Below are 20,586 nucleotides of genomic sequence, written 5' to 3'. Positions count from 1 at the left end.
TGGACAATGACCCTAAGCATACTTCCATAGTTATGTTTTAAGGAGAACTAAGTCAAGGTATTGGAGGTGTTATGGTGAGTGAATGAGGACCCAAAAGCGAACTAACTTAAACTGAGCTTCTTTAATAACCAAACATAGGTAGGCTCAGATAGACCGGCAGATTCCGACAGGACAGGACAAGGTTACAGCAAACATGACGATAGTCTGGCTCAGGCATGAAACACAACAAACAAGAATCCGACAAGGACAGGAACAGAAACAGAGAGAGATATAGGGACCTAATCAGAGGGAAAAAGGGAACAGGTGGGAAACGGGGTGAATGGGTAGTTAGAGGAGACAAGGAACAGCTGGGGGAAAGCGGGGGAGAAAAGGTAACCTAACAACGACCAGCAGAGGGAGACAGGGTGAAGGGAAAGGACAGAGACAAGACACAGCATGACAGTACATGACAGTACCCCCCCACTCACCGAGCGCCTCCTGGCGCACTCGAGGAGGAAACCTGGCGGCAACGGAGGAAATCCTCGATCAGCGCACGGTCCAGCACGTCCCGAGAGGGAACCCAACTCCTCTCCTCAGGACCGTACCCCTCCCAATCTACGAGGTACTGGTGACCACGGCCCCGAGGACGCATGTCCAAAATTCTACGGACCCTGTAGATGGGTGCGCCCTCGACAAGGATGGGGGGGGGGGGGGGGGGGAGACGAGCGGGGGCGCGAAGGACGGGCTTGATGCAGGAGACATGGAAGACCGGGTGGACGCGACGAAGGTATCGCGGAAGAAGAAGTCGAACTGCGACAGGATTAATGACCCGAGAAATACGGAACGGACCAATGAACCGCGGGGTCAACTTGCGAGAAGCCGTCTTAAGGGGAAGGTTCTGAGTGGAGAGCCAAACTCTCTGACCGCGACAATATCTAGGACTCTTAGTTCTACGCTTATTAGCAGCCCTCACAGTCTGCGTCCTATAACGGCAAAGTGCAGACCTGACCCTCTTCCAGGTGCGCTCGCAACGTTGGACAAAAGCCTGAGCGGAGGGGACGCTGGACTCGGCGAACTGAGATGAGAACAGCGGAGGCTGGTACCCGAGGCTACTCTGAAAAGGAGATAGCCCGGTCGCAGACGAAGGAAGCGAGTTGTGGGCGTATTCTGCCCAGGGGAGCTGTTCTGACCAAGACGCAGGGTTACGAAAAGAAAGACTGCGTAAGATGCGACCAATAGTCTGATTGGCCCGTTCTGCTTGACCGTTAGACTGGGGGTGAAAGCCGGAAGAGAGACTGACGGAAGCCCCAATCAAACGGCAAAACTCCCTCCATAATTGAGACGTGAATTGCGGACCTCTGTCCGAAACGACGTCTGACGGAAGGCCATGAATTCTGAAAACATTCTCGATGATGATTTGTGCCGTCTCTTTAGCAGAAGGAAGCTTAGCAAGGGGAATGAAATGAGCCGCCTTAGAGAACCTATCGACAACCGTAAGAATAACAGTCTTCCCCGCTGACGAAGGCAGTCCGGTGACAAAATCTAAGGCGATGTGAGACCACGGTCGAGAGGGAATAGGAAGCGGCCTGAGACGGCCGGCAGGAGGAGAGTTACCGGACTTAGTCTGCGCGCAGACCGAACAAGCAGCCACGAAACGACGCGTGTCATGCTCCCGGGTGGGCCACCAAAAACGCTGGCGAATGGAAGCAAGCGTACCCCGAACGCCAGGGTGGCCGGCTAACTTGGCAGAGTGAGCCCACTGAAGAACGGCCAGACGAGTAGGAACGGGAACGAAAAGAAGGTTCCTAGGACAAGCGCGCGGCGACGGAGTGTGAGTGAGCGCTTGTTTTACCTGCCTCTCAATTCCCCAGACAGTCAACCCGACAACACGCCCCTCAGGGAGAATCCCCTCGGGGTCAGTGGAGGCTACTGAAGAACTGAAGAGACGAGACAAAGCATCAGGCTTGGTGTTCTTAGAGCCCGGACGATAAGAAATCACGAACTCGAAACGAGCGAAAAACAGCGCCCAACGCGCCTGACGCGCATTAAGTCGTTTGGCAGAACGGATGTACTCAAGGTTCCTATGGTCAGTCCAAACGACAAAAGGAACGGTCGCCCCCTCCAACCACTGTCGCCATTCGCCTAGGGCTAACCGGATGGCGAGCAGTTCGCGGTTACCCACATCATAGTTACGTTCCGACGGCGACAGGCGATGAGAAAAATACGCGCATGGGTGGACCTTGTCGTCAGAGAGGGAGCGCTGAGAAAGGATGGCTCCCACGCCCACCTCTGACGCGTCAACCTCGACAACGAACTGTCTAGAGACGTCAGGTGTAACAAGGATAGGAGCGGATGTAAAACGATTCTTGAGGAGATCAAAAGCTCCCTGGGCGGAAACGGACCACTTAAAGCACGTCTTGACAGAAGTAAGGGCTGTGAGAGGAGCTGCCACCTGACCGAAATTACGGATGAAACGACGATAGAAGTTCGCGAAGCCGAGAAAGCGCTGCAGCTCGACGCGTGACTTAGGGACGGGCCAATCAATGACAGCTTGGACCTTAGCGGGATCCATCTTAATGCCTTCAGCGGAAATAACAGAACCGAGAAATGTGACGGAGGAGGCATGAAAAGTGCACTTCTCAGCCTTCACAAAAAGACAATTCTCTAAAAGGCGCTGGAGGACACGTCGAACGTGCTGAACATGAATCTGGAGTGACGGTGAAAAAATCAGGATATCGTCAAGGTAAACGAAAACAAAGATGTTCAGCATGTCTCTCAGGACATCATTGACTAATGCCTGAAAGACAGCTGGAGCGTTAGCGAGGCCGAAAGGAAGAACCCGGTATTCAAAGTGCCCTAACGGAGTGTTAAACGCCGTCTTCCACTCGTCCCCCTCCCTGATGCGCACGAGATGGTAAGCGTTACGAAGGTCCAACTTAGTGAAAAACCTGGCTCCCTGCAGGATCTCGAAGGCTGAAGACATAAGAGGAAGCGGATAACGATTCTTCACTGTTATGTCATTCAGCCCTCGATAATCTATGCAGGGGCGCAGAGACCCGTCCTTCTTCTTGACAAAAAAAAACCCCGCTCCGGCGGGAGAGGAGGAGGGGACTATGGTACCGGCGTCAAGAGCTACAGACAAATAATCTTCGAGAGCCTTACGTTCGGGAGCCGACAGAGAGTATAGTCTACCCCGGGGGGGGGGTGGTTCCCGGAAGGAGATCAATACTACAATCATACGACCGGTGTGGAGGAAGAGAGGTGGCCCTGGACCGACTGAACACCGTGCGCAGATCGTGATATTCCTCCGGCACCCCTGTCAAATCACCAGGCTCCTCCTGTGAAGAAGAGACAGAGGAAACAGGAGGGATAGCAGACATTAAACATTTCACATGACAAGAGACGTTCCAGGAGAGGATAGAATTACTAGACCAATTAATGGAAGGATTATGACAAACTAGCCAGGGATGGCCCAAAACAACAGGTGTAAAAGGTGAACGAAAAATTAAAAAAGAAATGGTTTCACTATGATTACCAGAAACAGTGAGGGTTAAAGGTAGCGTCTCACGCTGAATCCTGGGGAGAGGACTACCATCCAGGGCGAACAAGGCCGTGGGCTCCTTTAACTGTCTGAGAGGAATGTCATGTTCCCGAGCCCAGGTCTCGTCCATAAAACAGCCCTCCGCCCCAGAGTCTATTAAGGCACTGCAGGAAGCTGACGAACCGGTCCAGCGTAGATGGACCGACAAGGTAGTGCAGGATCTTGAAGGAGAGACAGGAGTAGTAGCGCTCACCAGTAGCCCTCCGCTTACTGACGAGCTCTGGCCTTTTACTGGACATGAAGTGACAAAATGACCAGCGGAACCGCAATAGAGACAGAGGCGGTTGGTGATTCTCCGTTCCCTCTCCTTAGTCGAGATGCGGATACCTCCCAGCTGCATGGGCTCAGCACCCGAGCCGGCAGAGGAAGATGGTAGTGATGCGGAGAGGGAGGCGACGGAGAGCGCGAGCTCCTTTCCACGAGCTCGGTGACGAAGATCAACCCGTCGCTCAATGCGAATAGCGAGTTCAATCAAGGAATCCACGCTGGAAGGAACCTCCCGGGAGAGAATCTCATCCTTTACCTCTGCGCGGAAACCCTCCAGAAGACGAGCGAGCAAGGCCGGCTCGTTCCAGCCACTGGAGACAGCAAGAGTGCGAAACTCAATAGAGTAGTCTGTTATGGATCGATTGCCTTGACATAGGGAAGACAGGGCCCTGGAAGCCTCCTCCCCAAAAACAGATCGATCAAAAACCCGTATCATCTCCTCCTTAAAGTCCTGATACTGGTTAGTACACTCAGCCCTTGCCTCCCAGATTGCCGTGCCCCACTCACGAGCCCGTCCAATAAGGAGAGATATGACGTAGGCGACACGAGCAGTGCTCCTGGAGTAAGTGTTGGGCTGGAGAGAAAACACAATATCACACTGGGTGAGGAACGAGCGGCATTCAGTGGGCTCCCCAGAGTAACACGGCGGGTTATTGATTCTGGGCTCCGGAGATTCGAAAGCCCTGGAAGTGGCCGGTGGATCGAGGCGGAGATGGTGAACCTGTTCTGTGAGGTTGGAGACTTGGGTGGCCAGGGTCTCAACGGCATGTTGAGCAGCAGACACTTCCTGCTCGTATCTGCCTAGCATCGCTCCCTGGATCCCGACGGCTGAGTGGAGAGGATCCGAAGTCGCTGGGTCCATTCTTGGTCGGATTCTTCTGTTATGGTGAGTGAATGAGGACCCAAAAGCGAACTAACTTAAACTGAGCTTCTTTAATAACCAAACATAGGTAGGCTCAGATAGACCGGCAGATTCCGACAGGACAGGACAAGGTTACAGCAAACATGACGATAGTCTGGCTCAGGCATGAAACACAACAAACAAGAATCCGACAAGGACAGGAACAGAAACAGAGAGAGATATAGGGACCTAATCAGAGGGAAAAAGGGAACAGGTGGGAAACGGGGTGAATGGGTAGTTAGAGGAGACAAGGAACAGCTGGGGGAAAGCGGGGGAGAAAAGGTAACCTAACAACGACCAGCAGAGGGAGACAGGGTGAAGGGAAAGGACAGAGACAAGACACAACATGACAGTACATGACAGGAGGGCCATCACAAAGAACTGACCTCAATCCAATAGAAAATACAGTGGGGGAACAAGTATTTGATACACTGCCGATTTTTCAGGTTTTCCTACTTACAAAGCATGTAGAGGTCTGTCATTTTTATCATAGGTACACTTCAACTGTGAGAGACAGAATCTAAAACAAAAATCCAGAAAATCACATTGTTAATTTTAAAGTAATTCATTTTTTAAACATTCATGAACATACAATCAGTGCTAATTAATAATAGTGCTAACCATATCATCTGCATACAGAAAAATATGAAGGGATTTAATACAAAGGCCAATATTATTCATATGAATAGTAAAGAGAACTGGTCCCAATTCTGACCCCTGTGGTACACCTAATATCCAGGAAACTAGACTCAATACCATCAGAATGGACACATTGTGTCCTGTCTGTCAGATATTTCTTAAGCCATTTGCAAAACTTATTGTCCAGGCCCATTTCAGACAGTTTTTGAATAAGTAGGGAATGTTCAATGGTATTGAATGCCTTGGAAAAGTCTAGAAATATGGCAGCACAATGACATTTATGATCTATGCAATATATAACACATTATCTAAAACAAGCATAACAGCTGAAACAGCATTGCCAAATATATTAGAGAAAGGAGATAGGAATCTCATTGGTGTACAAAACACCCCACCCAGCATATTATCAACCAATTAATAAAATGTTGTCATGCTGTGTCATGCAGTTGCTAAACTAACCATCACACAATTCCTTCTCAAAGTCGGGATATGAGTCGAGAAAATGTCCTATTTTCCTCAAAAGTACGTATTGTCACGATTCCAAAGCCATACAATATTAGAGATATCAAGTTTATTATCTGCAATGTTGTTCTTCTTGTTGATGAAATTCATGCTTATGTAAAACCCATCATGGTAGATATCCCAGCTAGCACAGTGGATCTGGGTCGATTCCAGCCAAGAGTCAGACTCGGCCGACGTCATGTGGCTAGGATGCGAGGATTGAGCTCAGGCCGATTCCGGTGAGAGTTATCTGGCCCAAATGTATTACTTGGGGCTCGGGCCTACAGGGCATTTTTACTCTGATTAAATGTCAGGAATTGTGAAAAACTGAGTTTACATACACCTTAGCCAAATACATTTAAACATCCGACTTCAACTGTATATTCATCTAAATGCTAATCCTATGCACATGAATGGCCGCTCATTCGAGAATAAATGCAATGTATATATTTATGCCCATATGTTGTTGTTGTCTTCTCTGTGAGAATCGCCGGCCCATCTGCTGGAGAGTCAGTTCATCAGAGTCTCTGGTTAACTTCCCCATAGGTCATAATGTATTTCGTAGTTGTTGCTTTCTCAGCGGCTCTGGATAGTGTCTGTTGTAATGGATACGTCAGGTGTACAGATGGTTGTTGCATAGAATAGATGCTTCCGTGGTTGTCGGTATTCTCGTACTAGACTTTTGTAATTTCTAGCTGCAGAGTAGTAATTATACGTCTAGTGTTTGCTCTTGTTCTGTAGTGATCGATTAGTCTCAGAGTTGAACCATTTCCAGCCGTGTAGCCAAAACTACAGCTGTATGGTCTCCGTGACCTATAGAGTTGTAGTTCTTAACCATTTCAACATGTAGCATCAGCTCCATATTTTCTGGTCTAATGGCCTATAGAATGGGGACTCCAACATGGGGACTCCATCCCAGCGTTCTCCGACTTCATGTAAATGTTGTAGGACGTGGTTTTACACACTTCTGAGAAAAGGTCAGTTCATGATGCCAACCTAATGTCTATGCTCACTTGGGCGTGGCCATTGATTTGGTTAACTTCATATGAAAACCCATATTTTCTCATTTAGAAGGTTAACATCACATTACATCTTTGCACAAATTGTTCCATGTTTAATCACATACGTTTCACAATATCTAGATGTGAACCCCATAATTAAGAAGTGTACACAACCAAAGACACAATAATGAATGTTTCCTGTCTTTCATGACCTCCTCCCTATCGGCTGTCTCATCGTTGTCGGTCAGGCCTACCACCATTGTGTCATCAGCAAACTTAATGATTGTGTTGGAGTCGTGCTTTGCCACACAGTCGTGGGTGAACAGGGAGTACAGGAGGGGACTAATCACACACCCCTGAGGGGCCCCTGTGTTGAGGATCAGCGTGGAAGATGTGGTGTTGCCTACCCTTACCACCTGGGGATGAACCGTCAGGATGTCCAGGATCCAGTTGCAGAGGGAGGTGATTAGTCCCATGGTCCTTAGCTTAGTGATGAGCTTTGTGGGCACTATGGTGTTGAACACTGAGCTGTAATCAATTAACAGCATTCTCACATAGGTGTTCCTTTTGTCAAGGTGTGCAATGGCAATGTGGAGTGTGATTGAGATTGCGTCATCTGTGGATCTATTGGGGCGGTATGTGAATTGGAGTGTGTCTAGGGTTTCTGGGATAATGGTGTTGATGTGAGCCATGACCAGCCTTTCAGAGCATTTAATTTGTCACTAATGTGTTTTGCCTACATTTTAGAGCCAGGTAGCAGTCTCTGAGGACAAATAGTAGGCAATTTCCTATTTTCATTTGATTTGGCCTTCTAGCTGTTAAAAGTAAATAAAAACGATAGAATCAGGCCCACTTTATCAAGCTAAGTGCAATAACATTAATGCTGGGACCTGTTGGAAAGCACATTTAACTGTGATATAGTTCTGTCTTTTTGTGCCGACATTGGTATATATTTAAGATAATGGACCATGCTGGGCTGCTTTATACATTTGCCCACAAAAGTAGTATGAGTAGATCCGTGCAAAAGATGGTCCCAGTTAAATTACCACATTAAGCCTAATAGGTTTAAAGCCCTCATTTGACATGGTTTGGCATAACATCTAGGCCAATAATTGATCATATTTTCATCTTCAATCACACAGTGTGATCAATCTTCTGGGCGAAGGCGGCGCTTCGAAGCATTTAGCATTTCCTGATAGAGGAAAAGATTACTTTCTTCCATAGCCTGGTTACATGTTCGTTATACAGGGAACTAAGAATAGTGACTGCTTTTAATGTCGACCATGTGATGCTCTGTGTTAAGGATGCCGTTGTTGTATGACAGCATACAGTCATTATGTGTTCATCATAAGTGTAATGAAAACAATATGTACCATGTTAATGTAAAATAAACATGTGAGGACCTGGTGGTTAATTCTTTAAACATAACATACAGTATTTAACCCCTTTTTTTGGTGTAGTCACAAAACTACCTTCATACTTCCCCACTTTTTAATTTATTTATCCGTTACCGGTTACCTTCGGACGAGTGACATTTGTGAGGGTCGTAGAGCAAAATGGAGAACTCCATCGTGTTCGTGAGAATCTCCCCTTTCCACATTGGGTTCCTATTAGTTTGTAGCCTAAATAGTTTGGATGCTACCAGACAGAAGTTGGCACATCGACGGGTACCGACGTCAGACGAGTCTCCTAACACTTGTGGCTTTCTTTGCCACGTTTCATCGCAGATGCAGAAGTACTAGGTGTATTGAGACGGATCCAAGGCAAAATATCTCTAGCTTAAACTGACAGATTTTGATGGGGATTTGTTGTTATGTAACTAAGATTGACGCACAAATGTGTCAATCGACTCTAAGAGGTTAATACCACATTCATAAACATGTACTTCATGGACTTCTGATAGGTGCACACACTCAGGGAATCGAACCAGGTTCTGTAGTAACTCCTCTAGCACTGAGATGCAATGCCTGGTTTGATTCCAGGCTGTATCACAACCGGCCGTGATTGGGAGTCCCATTGGGCGGCGCACATTTGGCCCAGCGTTGTCTGGGTTAGGGTTTGACTGGGTTAGGCTGTCATTGTAAGTAAGAATTTGTTCTTAACTGACTTCCCTAGTTAAATAAGAATAAATAAATACCAGTATCTCACTTGTCTTTTTTTCAAAGATCATTACGCATCCTACCACGGAGTATAAATAATGTTTCAACACTTGTGTTTGGTTGATCTGCAAGTCATCACAAAATAGTCTGAAGGGGACAAGGTTAGCTCTTTTGAATGTGGTGACACAATTGATCCAATTAACAATCTTTGTTGTTTGGCCTTATTTTGCCCCCAAAAGTTTATTTGGATTGCTGCTTAATCATCCCTGAAGTTATTCTAAGCACAGGCCCATTTACACTTAGCCCCAGCACACCACTGCTTAATGCTTTCTTGTTGTCTGGATCCTCCCTCACCTCTTGTTATGCATTGTACTAGGCTATCGATTTTTGCAAATGGCTCCCTAATTATGGCAGTATTCATTTTGTAAATGCAGTGTCCTACCATATCCCCGTGGGGACGAAAGGAAAATCAGATTTGATGGAAATTGATTCTCGGTTAACACGTTGAATAATTCAATTTTAAACAAAGGGTAAAGCAATCAACAGGGTCGAGTTGGCATGCTCTCACGGATGTTGCTCTTGACTTATAATTGTCAATATTGATTCAAAGGAAGAATTGTGGATAGGCACTCTCTGACTAATCAAACTCAAATTAAATCAAATGTTATTTGTCACATGTGCCGATTACAACATGTGTAGACCTTACAGTGAAATGCTTACTTTCATGCCCTTAAACCTCTCTAGGATAGGGGACGCTCGCGTCCCACTTGGCCAAAAACCAGGGAAAATGCAGTGCGGCAAATTCAAATAAATTGATATAAAAATCTAACTTTCATTAAATCACACATGTAAGATACTCAATTAAAGCTACACTTGTTGTGAATCCAGCCAACATGTTAGATTTTAAAAATGCTTTTCGGCGAAAGCATAAGAAGCTATTATCTGATGATAGCACAAATGTAAACAAAGAGGGTAGCATATTTCAACCGTGCAGGCGCTACACAAAACGCAGAAATAAAATATAAAACATGCCTTACCTTTGAAGAGCTTCTTTTGTTGGCACTCCAATATGTCCCATAAACATCACAATTGGTCCTTTTAATTCCGTTCGATTAATTCCGTCCATATATATCCAATATGTCCATTTATTTGACGCGTTTGATCTAGAAAACAGCTTCCAAAATGTGCAACGTCACTACAAAATATTTTCAAAGTTGCCTATAAACTTTGCCAAAATATTTCAAACTACTTTTGTAATACAACTTTAGGTATTTTTAAATGTTAATAATCGATCAAATTGAATGCGGGTCTATCTGATTTCAATAGAGGACGAGAGGAAACTAACGCTACTTTTCATGTCTTGGCCAATTCTAAACAATATTACGCAGTTCCTAGATGGGCTACTTCTTCATTGCACAAATGAATAACCTCAACCAAATTCCAAAGACTGGTGACATCCAGTGGAAGCTGTAGGAACTGAAGACAAGTTCCTATGAAATATCCTTTGCCAATGAGAACTCAGTGAACAGACAGAGACCAAAAAAACAATGGCATTCTCACATAGGTGTTCGTTTTGTCCAGGTGTGAAAGAGCAGTGTGGAGTGCAATAGAGATTGCATCATCTCTGGATCTGTTGGGGTGGTATTCAAATTGGAGTGTGTCTAGAGTTTCTGAGATAATTGTGTTGATGTGAGCCATGTCCAGCCTTTCAAAGCATTTCATGGCTACAGTTGTGAGTGCTGCTGGTCGGTAGTCATTTAGGCAGGTTACCATAGTGTTATTGGGTACAGGTATTATGCTGGTCTGCTTGAAACATTTTGGTATTACAGACTCAGACAGGGAGAGGTTGAAAAGTTCAGTGAAGACACTTGCTAGTTGGTCAGCGCATGCTCGGAGTACATGTCCTGGTAATCCGTCTGGCCCTGCGGCCTTGTGAATGTTGACTTGTTTAAAGGTCTTACTCACACAGTCGTCCGGAACAGCTGATGCTCTCATGTATGTTCCAGTGTTCTTGCCTCGAAGCGAGCATATAAGTGATTTAGCTCACCTGGTAGGCTTGTGTCACTGGGCAGCTCTCGGCTGTGCTTCCCTTTGTAGTCTTTAATAGTTTGCAAGCCCTGCCACATCTGACAACCGTCAGAGCCGGTGTAGTACGGTTTGGTCTTTGTCCTGTATTGACACTTTGCCTGTTTGATGGTTTGTCGGAGGGCATTGAGGGATTTCTTATACACTTCCGGGTTAGAGTCCCGCTCCTTGATAGCAGCAGCTCTACCCTTTAGTTGAGTGCGAATGTTGCCTGTAATCCATGGATTCTGATTGGAATATGTACGTACAGTCACTTGGTGACGACGTCATCGATGCACTTATTGATGAAGCCAGTGACTGATGTGGTGTACTCCTCAATGCCATCGGGAAGAATTCCGGAACATATTCCAGTCTGTGCTAGCAAAGCATTCCTGTAGTTTAGCATCTGTTTCATCTGACCACTTTTTTATAGACCGAGTCACTTGTGCTTCCTGCTTTAATTTCTGCTTGTAAGCAGGAATCAGGAGGATAGAATTATGGTCAGATTTGCCATAATGTACATAATAAGTTACAAAAATTGTGAAAAAACAAACAAAATGGCACAGTTGGTTAAGAGCCAATAAAACGGCATCCATCCTCTCCGGCGCCATCTTGAATACATCTTTTGACTGCCACATTTGTCTTTGCCTAGTCTATAGGGTTATGCAGTAGCGATTTTAGCATGTAAATGTTGGAGGGGCAAACCCACTACACAACACATCACTAAACAATACATTCATTGCACTATAACGGTGACCAACAGGTCCCACACACAGTTAGATCCTACATGAAGCTATCCCAACAGCAGAGTCCCAACAACAGCAGTCCCATCACCTTACCACTGCTACACCTGGCTATCAGCGGAGCCTTGTCTGGCAGCGAAACAGTTAATTGATCCTCATTTACAGCCTTTTTAAAAAACATAGCTGATATGGCTAACTTGCTCAAACAAATGTGGTTTCTACTGACAATTTAGATGTGCAAACTACGGCATAAGCGGACGATGAGCGGATAAGAGGCATTCCGTCATTTCGATTAGGACATTAATGAGCAAGATAGGACGGACATAGTCAATATAACTATTTTTTCAACACCAAGTCAGAACAGTAGGCGAAATTAGGGGGGGAATTGGGACCAAATTATTAGGGTGAGGCACATGGGCTACTAACAGCTTACTACACAACATACACTTAGTATTACTTTCTTAGCTACAGTATACATATCTCCCAGGCATATTACGTAATTTATGCAGCAGCATACAATACATTTTTGGACTCACCTTGTTGTGCTGTATTCACTTGAACAGGAAGGTGGCGCGGCGGTCCTACGTGGGCAATTTTTTAGCCATTCTTTGTCATCAAAGTCAGGCATTCTCTGGATTTATGGTGCATTCAAGACAGCTGGATGACGTCAGTGATCTTCAGGTCGGAGCTCTAGAAAAACCCAGGCCCTGCATGTCCCCAGGCACCCTCATTTGTTGACTTCTGTGATCGAAAAAGCCTTGGTTTCATGCATTTCAACATCAGAAGCCTCCTCCATAAGTTTGTTTTATTCACTGCTTTAGCACACTCTGCTAACCCTGTTGTCCTTGCCGTGTCTGAATCCTGGCTTAGGAAGGCCACCAAAAATTCTGAGATTTCCATACCCAACTATAACATTTTCCGTCAAGATAGAACCACCAAAGGGGGAGGAGTTGCAGTCTACTGCAGAGATAGCCTGCAAAGTAATGTCATACTTTCCAGGTCCATACCCAAACAGTTCGAACTACTAATTTTAAAAATAAGTCTCTCACTGTTGCCACCTGCTCCCGACCCCTCTCAGCTCCCAGCTGTGCCCTGGACACCATTTGTGAATTGATCGCCCCCCATCTAGCTTCAGAGTTTGTTATGTTAGGTGACCTAAACGGGGATATGCTTAACACCCCGGCAGTCCTACAATCTAGATGCCCTCAATCTCACACAAATCATCAAGGAACCCACCAGGTACAACCCTAAATCTGTAAACAAGGGCAACCTCATAGACATCATCCTGACCAACTGGCCCTCCAAATACACCTCCGCTGTCTTCAACCAGGATCTCAGTGATCACTGCCTCATTGCCTGTATCCGCTACGGATCCGCAGTCAAACGACCACCCCTCATCACTGTCAAACGCTCCCTAAAACACTTCTGCAAGCAAGCCTTTCTAATCGACCTGGCCCATGTCCATGGAGAACAAGAGCACCTCCTCCCAGCTGCCCACTGCACTGAGGCTAGGTGGCACGGTAACCACCGATAAATCCATTATTATCGAAAACTTCAACAAGCATTTCTTAACGGCTGGCCATGCCTTCCTCCTGGCTACTCCAACCTCGGCCAATAGCTCCACCCCCCCCCCCGCAGCTACTTGTCCAAGCCTTTCCATCTTCTCCTTTACCCTAATCCAGATAGCAGATGTTCTGAAAGAGCTGCAAAACCTGGACCCGTACAAATCAGCTGGACTTGACAATCTGGACCGTCTATTTCTGAAACTATCCGCCGCCATTGTCACAACCCCTATTAACCGCCAGTTCACCCTCTTTTTCATATCATCTGAGATCCCCAAGGATTGGAAAGCTGCCACAGTCATCCCCCTCTTCAAAGGGGGAGACACCCTGGACCCAAACTGTTACAGACCTATATCCATCCTGCCCTGCCTATCTAAGGTCTTCGAAAGCCAAGTCAACAAACAGGTCACTGACCATCTCGAATCCCACCGTACCTTCTACGCTGTGCAATCTGGTTTCCGAGCTGGTCACGGGTGCACCTCAGCCACGCTCAAGGTACTAAACGATATCAAAACCGCCATCGATAAAAGACAGTACTATGCAGCCGTCTTCATCGACCTGGCCAAGGCTTTCGACTCTGTCAATCACCAGATTCTTATCGGCAGACTCAGTAGCCTCGGTTTTTCTAATGACTGCCTTGCCTGGTTCACCAACTACTTTGCAGACAGAGTTCAGTGTGTCAAATCGGAGGGCCTGTTGTCCGGTCCTCTGGCAGTCTCTATGGGGGTGCCACAGGGTTCAATTCTCGGGCCGACTCTTTTCTCTGTATATATCAATGATGTTGCTCTTGCTGCGGGCGATTCCCTGATCCACCTACGCAGAAGACACCATTCTGTATACTTCTGGCCCTTCATTGGACACTGTGCTATCTAACATCCAAACGAGCTTCAATGCCATACAACACTCCTTCCGTGGCCTCCAACTGCTCTTAAACGCTAGTAAAACCAAATGCATGCTTTTCAACCGTTCGCTGCCTGCACCCGCACGCCTGACCAGCATCACCACCCTGGATGCTTCCGACCTAGAATATGTGGACATCTATAAGTACCTAGGTGTCTGGCTAGACTGTAAATGCTCCTTCCAGACTCATATCAAACATCTCCAATCTAAAACCAAATCTAGAGTCGGCTTTCTATTCCGCAACAAAGCCTCCTTCACTCACGCCGCCAAGCTTACCCTAGTAAAACTGACTATCCTACCGATCCTCGACTTCGGCGATGTCATCTACAAAATAGCCTCCAATACTCTACTCAGCAAACTGGATGCAGTTTATCACAGTGCCATCCGTGTTGTTACTAAAGCACCTTATACCACCCACCACTGCGACCTATATGCTCTAGTTGGCTGGCCCTCGCTACATATTCATAGCCAGAGCCACTGGCTCCAGGTCATCTACAAGTCCATGCTAGGTAAAGCTCCGCCTTATCTCAGTTCACTGGTCACGATGGCAACACACGCTCCAGCAGGTGTATCTCACTGATCATCCCTAAAGCCAACACCTCATTTGGCCTCCTTTCGTTCCAGTTCTCTGCTGCCTGTGACTGGAACGAATTGCAAAAATCGCTGAATTTGGAGACTTTTATCTCCCTCACCAACTTCAAACATCTGCTATCTGAGCAGCTAACCGATCGCTGCAGCTGTACATAGTCTATCGGTAAATAGCCCACTCAATTTACCTACCTCATCCCCATACTGTTTATATTTATTTACTTTTCTGCTCTTTTGCACACCAGTATCTCTACCTGTACATAACCATCTGATCATTTATCACTCCAGTGTTAATCTGCAAAATTGTAATTATTCGCCTACCTCCTCATGCCTTTTGCACACAATGTATATAGACTCTTATTTTCTACTGTGTTATTGACTTGTTAATTGTTTACTCCATGTGTAACTCTGTGTTGTTGTCTGTTTACACTGCTATGCTTTATCTTGGCCAGGTCGCAGTTGTACATGAGAACTTGTTCTCAACTAGCCTACCTGGTTAAATAAAAGTGAAAAAAAAATAAAATAAAAAAGAGGCCTGAGTTCCCGACTTGAGATTCCGAGTTAGATGACCGTTCAAAACGTATTTCCCCAGTCGTCTTGAACTCACTGAAAACAGATTTCCCAGTTGTGAGTTTCCAGTTGTTTTGAGCGAGGCAGAAGTCATGCTGGATTGACACCATGGCCAATGTTGAATGTTTATCCTTTTAAGCTTGAAAAAGAGATCTGTAAACCCAGACTTGGGACCACACACCCACTCTACTGAATAGCAGGGTAGTGATTGCTTTGCAGTGCTTGCAGTTAGCCACTGATTCCTTCCAAACCACTCATTGTTGAATTTGTTTACTTGATTCATGATGATGACTGCTAGCTTGCTAGCAAAGATTTTGAAAGTAGGATGTTGACATGATCAGTCCAATAAAAGCTGCTGTATAAATATAACATGATTTGACTTAATTTTATCTGTGGCCAATGACCTTTTAGCCTTATTGGATGGGTACTTCTAATGTAACTCTTTGGCAGCACCAAAGGGCTTGAAATTTTCAAGCTCTACCCTTAGATTTTCTGGTGACATAGTGTCCCCATGAGTGACAGAACACTGAGCCAATCACTAGAGAACATTACTAATCCCTACGCTCTGTATATTCCACTGGCTGCCCCACCTGCATTTTGGAGCTGCCTTACTTAAGAAAACAAAAAAAGAGACAATGTTTAAAAAAAAAATGTTTTACATTGTTTGCAACCTGATATGTAACACTTATTAATGCTAAAATAAAATGCCAAACAGGCATCCCCCCCAAGCTAGAAAGGTGGGTCTCAAAATTGGTGGGGCTATGTAATATCTGTACAAACTCTTAGAAGAAGAAAGAGAGAGCCTCAACTGTAGGCTAGTTGAAGGATTTTAACCCAGGTCTGGGAGCTCAATATTCCCGGAGCATGGGGTGAAGTGTTGAAGTGATAGCTCCAGCCATGTGACTTGTGTGAATCACTGTCTCAGCCCTTTAGCAATCCTCTGCTACGGAGCTGTGCTGTGATAGCTACAGTAGCAAGGCATATCTCTCCCCTTGGCATGCTCAAGAAAATAAGACACAACCACAGTTTCTTGCAATTCAGTGGACACATCCAACAGGGCTGATTTTAATTTACTCTAACCGAGAACCATGTGAGATACGGAACTCGAAAATGATCTTGGTGTAGCCTAGAGGTCATTCAGGTTGATTAATACTGATGGCCCACAATAACGCAGCTAATAAAGCTAACCAGGACGCACGAAAGGGCGTTGTTAACAAGGCCTTCCATTTGAAGAAGACACGTCACCCACACAACATATCCCTAAAGCGCATTTACTCAATTTCCACCCGTGTAACTCTCATTCCCTACATGAACGATTTGGGTGTCTGGTTTTCTCAGTTCTAGTTGTCAAGCGTCGTTTCGCCAAGCTACCTGTTTCGCAAGGAGTGTCACGGATAAAGGAGTAGAATATTCTGTGTGTGATGTTGAGACAAACAGGCAGAACTTATTTAGGCTGTCAGCTCTCATCATGCTGTTTCCAGTAAGGCCCTTTATGAGGAGTGCTGTACTGCAGATAGGGACTTGGCTTCCCAATTTCATTACAATGCTGCCATTTTCCCTTTGAATAGCAGACTTACCTTCTCTCTGTGGAGGGATGGTTAATTTCAGATCCAGGTCAAGGTTGGCTGTAATGGTCTTGTAAACCGGGAACCTACTGTAGGGCCTATACTGCTGCTCGGTGCAGAATGTGTCTTTTAAATGTGATGGTTTCGCAAATTGGAGCAATAGTAAAGGTGATATAATAAACATACATAGTATGTTGGTCTGCTGGTATAGTCATTCCACAGTTGATTCAATAGTTTTATATCATCTTACAAGAAGATAAATCCTTCAAAAGCAGAATTTATTGAATGTTTTAGTACATTAAATGTATGGAATGAAACCGGGTGAAAAGTTAAATGGTAATCTTTGCCCAGGCAAAACTAACGCTTGTTCAAGTACACAGTTTGTTTACTGTACATGTGGTTAATGTAATGGATGTTTGAAATGGAAGGAGGTGTATCGTTCGTCGTCTTCCTCTGATGAGGAGTAAGAGAGGTCGGACCAATTTGCAGCGTGGTAAGTGTCCATTTTAATAAGACAAACTGAACACTACAAAAATACAAATAACAAAGTGACACAAACAAAACGGTCCCGTGTGGAAACAAACACTAACATGGAAGATAATCACCCACGAAACACAATAGAAAACAACTACCTAAATATGGTTCTCAATCAGGGACAATGATTGACAGCTGCCTCTGATTGAGAACCATACCAGGCCAAACACAGAAATAGCAAATCATAGAAAAACTAACATAGACAACCCACCCAACTCACGTCCTGACCATACTAAAACAAAGACATAATAAAAGAACTAAGGTCAGAACATGACAAGAGGGAATGTTCACATCGTATATTTGACCACTCTACTGTATGTGTGCTAGCCATAACCTGCTGGTACTTATGCACATATATGGGCCACGGTAATGATAATGGAAATGTCATGTAAAGGTTATGATGTTCATAGAAATGTCATGAACAGATTTTGCTTCATTGACACCCAATGAGACAGTTGTAATGTCTTGTCATGGGGCTCTTTTATAAAAGAACTGTCACATTTCGACCGTATAGTCTTTATCAAAGCTTAGCTTATTAAAGGCTCATCGATCACCTTGAAAGAAGTTCAACTCACTTCTGGAGTTTCCAGAGTTCAGTCACATTCATTTAAGTGATGACTCACCTGAGGCTTACATTGTGAAGGCCTTCATGCCTCCTTCATTTGACAGTTTTTAGAACCATGTTGACGCACTGCCGTTAATGTTCATATCTTTTGATAAACACCCTCAAACATAAAAAACTCTGACACACATGCTCAGGCATGTGCATGGAGATCTCATGCATGGTCGGGTAGCTCCTAAAAGTTGATAGGAATGCCACATTTCTGGACCTCATTGGTTATTCCAAAACAACAGATGGGCACAAGCAGCAGCCTAATTGTTTCATTTTCTGATTGTTTCGATAAATAATGCCTTATACTTGACAGAACATCTGTTTACGCTGATAGCCTACTCATTAGCGTATTTAATGTTCAAATGCAGCCCTGAACCCCATTAAGCCCCTTGTAAATTAATTAAATGGCTGGATTTGGTGCTGGCTCCTGCTGTGTTTTTGGTAACATGTTGCTGTAATTGACGTATTACGCTATAATCGCTCAATTATTCCATTCCCCGCCCCACAGGGATGCGCTGGCCAATATCGAGGTGATGCAACTGGACTTTGAGATGGAGAACTTCACCAGCCAATCAGTCACCAGGAGGATCAACTGGAACATCGACTACCGGGGACAGAACCCGCCTCCGGACTCAGAGAAGGTGGTGACTGAGTTGACCGTGGTGCAGAAGGACATTCAGGCTATCATCCCACTCTCCATGGTGAGTAACCTGTGACATCACATAAGGTATGCTATAATAATTTTCATATCAGTTGAATCTGTCTATTGTAACATTTGCCACCGTTCAATTCAGATCTCTCATGCAAGAAAATAAGTTAGCCACTCTCATTAAAGGACCTTTGATCCCCATTGTCATAGGTAAGCATGCTTATCAACACTTGAGGTTCTCTTTCACTAGCTCAATGCTCATTTCACCTGCTAAGAGAAGGCCGCCAAGGCCACCTAGTAATGGCACACCATGCGAAGAGTCTGTCTTGCGCCTCCACTCCTATCTCATGAAAAGGGGCAATTAGTAAGCCGTAAACACCGCTTGTGGAAATGAGGGACATTAATCAAGTAATAGGAAGGCAGAGGGCCAGTCCTGAAAGGTCAAGTCGCCTCCTGTGTGGTTTCACCTCCCTTTATTTGGTGAAGGGAGCCCGTGAAAAGTCTCAGGGAGAGAGACTTCATTATTAGGCTATTAAAATTCAGCTGCTTGGGCAAATGTTAAAGCGATACTTAGCTCTCTCAGCCCCGCATATATTTATATAGGTTTAAAATGCCACAAGTTGCAGAGAAGTAAGTGCCCAGGTGATGAAGACACTTTTTTTACACACTCGACTACAGAGGTTATTAAGCGAGGAGGAAGAAAACCTCTCTCTATTCACGAAACATGACGGTGTGCTTCAAGGGCTTTATTAGAGAGGTCAGGCAGAGTGATGAAGATAGGAGTCCAGCTGAAAGGAGCCAGAGTCACGGAAGGCCAACGCATGGGGAATCGCAAAAAATAGCAAAAGCTGAGGCAACTTGCTTGCCTGGCTACCCAGACTCCTTGCTCTGGCCAAACGCTTTGGCACTCCCACGGATGTTAGTTTATTCTCCGCAATGAGTCTGGATCTGAGTACCTCCCTGACCCTTCACTGAATGTGAACACATTCAGGGCCATCTGATTGGTCCAGAAATCAGTGGGTTGGGCCAGAGCCATTACAAACGTGGTAAAGCGGCAGGTTGAAAATTCGTCATTGGCTTTGGTACTGGTTAGAGACGATCCAATCGCTGATGAATTTGTTTTGTACAATGCCCCTCGTCACCACAAACGACTTCAATGATTACAGTCTAAGACTAAAGAATGTAGTGAATGACAGAGCAGCGGAAGAATTTAGTGTGAGTCGTCAGGCTACAAACCTGTGCCATTTCATGCAATTTCAGTTGCTGTGTTTCACTGTTTCTCATTCATGTACTATAGAGGAAAGACCAAGTCTGTGTCCAAAATAGCACCCTATTCCCATAGGGCTCTGGTCAAAGGTAGTGCACTACATGGATTAGCATGCCATTTGGGATTTAGGCAGAATCCAATGCCACATAATCCCAGGTCTCTTTGTGTGAAATGATTGTAACAGTAATAGTAGCGACAAGAGGCTCTGCACGTTGTGTTTACCACTGCACACATCCTCTGCTAGCTTGTTAGAAACCAGAATGCTCACATTAATATTTTTTCTGCATGGATTTGGGAGACAGCAGAATGAGGCAATCCGGAAAAACACACAAGATGCATTTTGTATCTTGAGTAACAGGCGAGGGACTGAGAAGAACATGGCACGCCAAGCGCGCAAAATTAATATCCTCTCTGATTTAGCTCTAGCATGAACGAGAGAGGGAGAGGTGGAGAAAAATAACTAGAGGAGAAAAAAATGTTTTTTCCAGGAAGTAAAAGCTTTGCTAAGCAGAGTCAATGCCAGGCAGAGCTGAGCCACTAATA

The 20,586-nt window shown here is 45.2% G+C and overlaps 1 protein-coding gene across 2 annotated transcripts in view; it reads left to right on the top strand.

The window, feature by feature from the left end:
- Positions 1–20,586, top strand: part of LOC110537699 (transmembrane protein 132E) — a 385,579-nt gene that overhangs the window by 317,038 nt on the left and 47,955 nt on the right. For both annotated transcript variants that reach the window (XM_021623939.2, XM_021623937.2), the window contains exon 4: positions 18,636–18,828. In XM_021623939.2, the coding sequence (XP_021479614.1) occupies positions 18,636–18,828 (193 nt within the window). The remainder of the gene's footprint in view (positions 1–18,635; positions 18,829–20,586) is intronic.

Source organism: Oncorhynchus mykiss, chromosome 12 (genome assembly GCF_013265735.2).
Source record: "Oncorhynchus mykiss isolate Arlee chromosome 12, USDA_OmykA_1.1, whole genome shotgun sequence".
Lineage (NCBI taxonomy): Eukaryota > Metazoa > Chordata > Actinopteri > Salmoniformes > Salmonidae > Oncorhynchus > Oncorhynchus mykiss.
This window is presented reverse-complemented; position numbering and strand designations above follow the sequence as displayed.